This window comes from Priapulus caudatus, unplaced genomic scaffold, assembly GCF_000485595.1.
Source record: "Priapulus caudatus unplaced genomic scaffold, Priapulus_caudatus-5.0.1 Scaffold1662, whole genome shotgun sequence".
NCBI lineage: Eukaryota > Metazoa > Priapulida > Priapulimorpha > Priapulimorphida > Priapulidae > Priapulus > Priapulus caudatus.
This window is the reverse complement of record NW_014578723.1, coordinates 36691-41914: the sequence shown is the minus strand read 5'-3', so window position 1 is coordinate 41914 and position 5224 is coordinate 36691. Positions and strand designations below refer to the sequence as shown.

General features: G+C 39.8%; 1 protein-coding gene across 2 annotated transcripts in view; it reads left to right on the top strand.

The window, feature by feature from the left end:
* The first annotated feature begins 1199 nt into the window (after positions 1-1199).
* Positions 1200-5224, top strand: part of LOC106817282 — a 31808-nt gene continuing 27783 nt past the window's right edge. For both annotated transcript variants that reach the window (XM_014821941.1, XM_014821940.1), the window contains exons 1-2: positions 1200-1291; positions 4465-4800. In XM_014821941.1, the coding sequence (XP_014677427.1) occupies positions 4549-4800 (252 nt within the window). In that variant the 5' untranslated portion in view covers positions 1200-1291; positions 4465-4548. The remainder of the gene's footprint in view (positions 1292-4464; positions 4801-5224) is intronic.

Below are 5224 nucleotides of genomic sequence, written 5' to 3'. Positions count from 1 at the left end.
GACTATGCTTTACGCAAAGTAATAAATGGCTGCGAGAAAGAGCACAGGTTGGATGGAATAGGCGAGTCGGCCCTGTCATGATAACAAATCTTGACTGTGCTGACAATATTGCACTATCAAGTGACTCGGTGAACCAAGCTCAAGAATTGCTATGTGGTATGGAGACTCAATGCAGAAAGCTTGGACTATCCTTGAATACTAAAAAGACCGAGGTAGTACCCTTTACCAACACGGATAACGTAGAGCTGACCACTCTCAATGGTGAAATATTAGCTGTCAAGGATGAGTTCAAGTACCTAGGCTCGTATATCAGCTCGTCAGGTAAATATATTGGCATGAGAAAGGCCCAGGCTTGGCGTGCGCTCCACAAGCTGAACAACATCTGGAACTCAAATATGGCGAAAGGGCTAAAAAAGCGTATCTTCGTAGCCTCGGTAGAATCAATTCTCACCTACGGATGCGAGGCCTAGACATTAACAGTACGAGACGAGACCAGACTTGTATTGATGGATGCTACACGAGTATGCTCTGAAAAGTATGTAATGTCACCTGGCAGGATCGTGTTTCGAATGAGGTGCTTTATGGGGAACTACCACCGCTCTTCTCTAAGATACGATCAAGAAGATTGCGTTTGGCGGGGCACTGTGTCCGACACAGTAATGTTGCCGCGCACGACTTGGTTCTCTGGGAACCTCAACAGGGTCGGGCTTCTCAGGGCGGTCAGCGACTGACGTACATCGACCAACTCAGACGCAATACTGGCCTGCAGTCAGCCGATGAAATTTGGTTAATTATGCTGCACAGACCATCCTGGCATGCCATCACCATTCTTCCCGAGGAGACTCGACCTGATTAATTGATTGATTGATTGATTGATTTACTGTCACAGTAGGGAATTCTAAATTTGAATTATGCTTTCCCATTTAAAAAAGCACACATTTACTCTCACGGTAGGGGATTCTAAATTCAAATTGTATTTTTCCGCTAAATAACACACATTTAAAGGAACAGTAGCCTCTAGGTTCTAGGTGTCTTCCATAGTACTAGTATTCGTACCATATATATAGAATATATAATGTTTATTCTATGTCTATTATCTATCTATGGTCGTACACATTGCCTCATTTACACAGGAAGCACAGCAGGAAACAACGTAAAGTGGCCTATTGATAAATATATGTGGCTCCCTCTACATGTTGTTTGCACCGCCATTTTGGATGAAAATTGAAGGGGGTTAGGAATTCAAATATCACTACAGTACAAAGCCAATATAAGTTCTTCTTGTATCTGTGTGAGTGAAACACATTAATGAAATACTAATGAACTGTTTAACACCGAAAATGTATATAATACCGTATTTGTAGTATAGTATATCATTGTTATTAAATTCTATTGTTGAATGTTGTTATCACTATCACTATATCAGCTATATCAGTCATATCCTTCAACATACACGGTGGTTCATATTTATCCTGCTTCTGCCTCACAGACATAGTCAGATAGTAGCGTGCAGCCGTCATCGCAGAGAACTGTCGTGTAATGTATTGCTGCCAGTAGTGTCCTATACTCACTCTCGGTCTTTATCGCTGGATCTGCAAAGCACATGTCGAAACTGTATCAAACCATGATGAGACATGATTGAGAGCGATCTCACTCGGAATTGCATCTGCTAAGGGTTAAAATTGATATACCTCGCAACAAAAGGCCTATGTAGACCTTCTGTGAGCATACTTGCAGTGTGCAAACATCACGAAATGTTCTCATTGAGCCAGAAATGTGCTCCGAAGTTGACTATTTTGAATAACTACATCCACAGGCACTTGGAGCATTTCAATAAAATATAATGGGATTAATGCTAAATAAATACGAAATCGATTTACTACCAAAGTCTTAATGTTTCTATACTCTCACCTATTATTGCCGACAATTTCCTGTAAATGCCGTCCAAATGCTCATCTACAACAAACACTGGTTACCGCCATTGCTGCTGCTGCACACTGGCACATAAATATATAGCAGGTAGGAAAGCGTGCTGCCAAAATTCGCTCGAGGCTCGCTTGATTTCACACGAATACAACACAAATATTCAACCATTCTACTTCATCTTTGTTTCTATTTCAAGAACAGTGTTCACTTGTTATAAAAACATACTGTCTGTGTTCGTAACCGAGCTGTGTTGCGCGAAATCACACAAGCCTGACGAAATTCTTGCGTTCTCTCGTTGCTCAGTTTATGTAAATGGCTGCAAGTACAGGGCTATAGGCGGCGCACTGCATTTTGGGAAACTACCACGCTGCTTTCCAACTCCCGTACGAGCCCTGTCAAAGCCGCCAGTGGAGCGTTGCAAAAACGTTGCAGTGTTGCGGCGCAAAAATGAGGTCACGAAGAGCGGTGAGTGTTTCCTGATTCCGGCAGCCATTTACATAAACGGCGCAACGAGAGAGAATGCAAGAATTTTGTCAGGCTTTGTGTGATTTCACGTGACACAGCTTGGTTATGAACACAGACATTATGTTTTTATAACAAGTGAACACTGTTCTTGAAATAGAAACAAAGATGGAGTAGAATGGTTGAATATTTGTGTTGTATTCGTGTGAAATCAAGCGAGTGTCGAGCGAATTTTGGCAGCACGCTTTCCTACCTGCTATATATTTATGTGTCGGTGTGCAGCGGCAGCAATGGCGGCAGCCAGTGTTTGTTGTAGATGAGCATTTGGACAACATTTACAGGAAATTGTCGGCAATAATAGGTGAAAGAGAGTATGAAACATTAATACTTTGGTAGTAAGGCCAAAACAAAATGTAGGTGTGGTTACCGTTTCCCGACCGACCCTATTTATTCCCAGCGACCCTAAACATTTTATTGTCAATTTTCTTTAAAGTAAAAAAAATATAAAATATATGAATTAGACAGTTCTTGCTTCAAAAGGCACAACGCACATCCTTTGGACATGGTTCGTAAATAAAATGTTTTAATAAAATAAAATGTTTTCCCTACCTACTTACCCTATTTTTTTTCGGCATGAAACGGTAACCACACCTATATTTTGTTTTGGCCTAAATAGATTTCGTATTTATTTAGCATTATATTTTATTGAAACGCTCCAAGTGCCTGTGACTACATCGGTGTAGTTTTGCCACAACGAAGTGCCAAATGACGCTAAATAGTATCCATACGTGCCAGCACAAATAGTTCCTGGAACGAAAACACTATATTTGTTTCCTGATTGCATATATGTAATGTAGATAACGATATATGATATAAACAAATTTCACAATTTTGTACTGAATAAACATAATAATGAATTATAACTTGTTTTATCGTAAAAAAGAACTGTTAACGATTGCTCCGCTGTGTCCCGGATGTGTAAACATCACTGTGGTGCTACTTTCGCAAGAGAAGTAATTTCGTTGAGATTTTGAGAAGAAATCTTATGAAAGTAGCAATACAAATGACTTCTAGTGAATTTTTGCAGCATAGACGAGCTCACAGTAGATCTATATATGCATTTAGCTGTGAGGTTGATCAACTTTAAGGTATAACCACTCATGAAGTTAGAAGATTTAGACACCATGGTACAACTACGACATGGTTGTTGTAGTGTATTCTCTCTACCTATGTTATGTACATATATATGAATCTATAGGCTATAACCACACGTTTCTTGCTTCTCAATATGAGGCGAAAAGGTCACAAGTAAACGAAGCGACCAATTCTTCTAACATACAAAGCAATGCAACAAAACGTATTGCTACCTAACATATGGTAGCTCTGACCACTTCCTTTGCTTTCACATCATTGTTAACTCTGAATGCACTATTAGTATTACCAGGAGTCTATCAATAGATTGATAGACTCTTGGTATTACTAACCATGTATTTACATGTCAACAAAAATTGTTGATATTGGATTTAAACAATGTGGCAATTTCTATTTCAATTCTGTATGATGTTTCATGCATGCGGCAGTCTTGCGTAGTTCTGGTGTATGTGTAGTAATGCGAGCATAATGGCGTTCGGCAACTTTCGAAAATAACTGGTGTTACTTACCAATGTCCTGGTAAATACCAGTTAAGAAACACCATATAAGCGAGAATTCAGTTGCAACATGTAACAAGTCAGGTCAAATGCGGGCATGCAATTTTTTGAATGCCGAATTCGGTGTTTGTTTTCAAGCTACAAGGTATCGAGGGGTGTCAGGCTCCTATGACGTGAAACAGTCGTAGCGTCTGGTCGTGCTAATGAAACTATTGCCCTATGTTTACTATACCCTAGATGTAAGCGAGCACAAATGGAACTACAACACGAGTCATTACAAGTGATTCACTCGATAGCAAGCTGTAAACCTGCCATTTGTAAATCACACTGGCTTGCTATATATATAGCAAACTCTAGAATGCAATTTTATGTTATAAACTTATAATGCAAGGCATGTTTTCTAATATATATTTTGTTTATTTTGCAGACAAAGAGAAACCTCCTAGGATGTAAAGGATAATTTAAGTCATAGTCCGTCTCCTTTGTGAGTCAACGTAACTTGACGTCTAAAATGGATCAGGAGTCTCTGACAGCAACAGCTACAATTGAAACAACTACAGAGGCTTACAATGTCAATCCTGAAAGGTGTACGGCAGTAATGTATGAAACAAATGTTGACCAGCCCGAAATAACAATATCTGGACATTCTGAAGGACACCAAGGTAGGGAAAACGCCATGGAAACTTCGGATACAAATGAGCAAGACAATGAGTCAGCAGATGATCAGATGCTAGATGGGAACGAAAACCAAGAAATTCCTAAGGTAAGCATTTCTTGTGTAGACCTATATTGTGGTTTCAATTTAAATCACTTCATCTATGGGGAAGCACAGATCACTGAAATGCATTCTGCAATGCAAGTGTTTTTTTTATTAAAATGGCTTATTAAATCATACATGTTAGGTTGTGGAGACTACTAATATCAAAACATCCAATGGATGTGGTGATTTACTCTGATGTGATTGGGCCACAATTAAAAAAATATGTGTTTGGGAAGGTAGGTAGGCTTTTTTTAGCTCATCTGACATAGTCTGATGCAGCTTTTAGAATCGCATGAGCGTGCGTCCGTGCGTCCGTCCGTCAACAGTTGGGCACAAATCTAAACGCTCGACGTACGTTCACGATATTCGGGACGTGGGGGGGTAATCCGAAAACGAGTTGGGATGTCAAAGCTGGGGGTCAAAGATC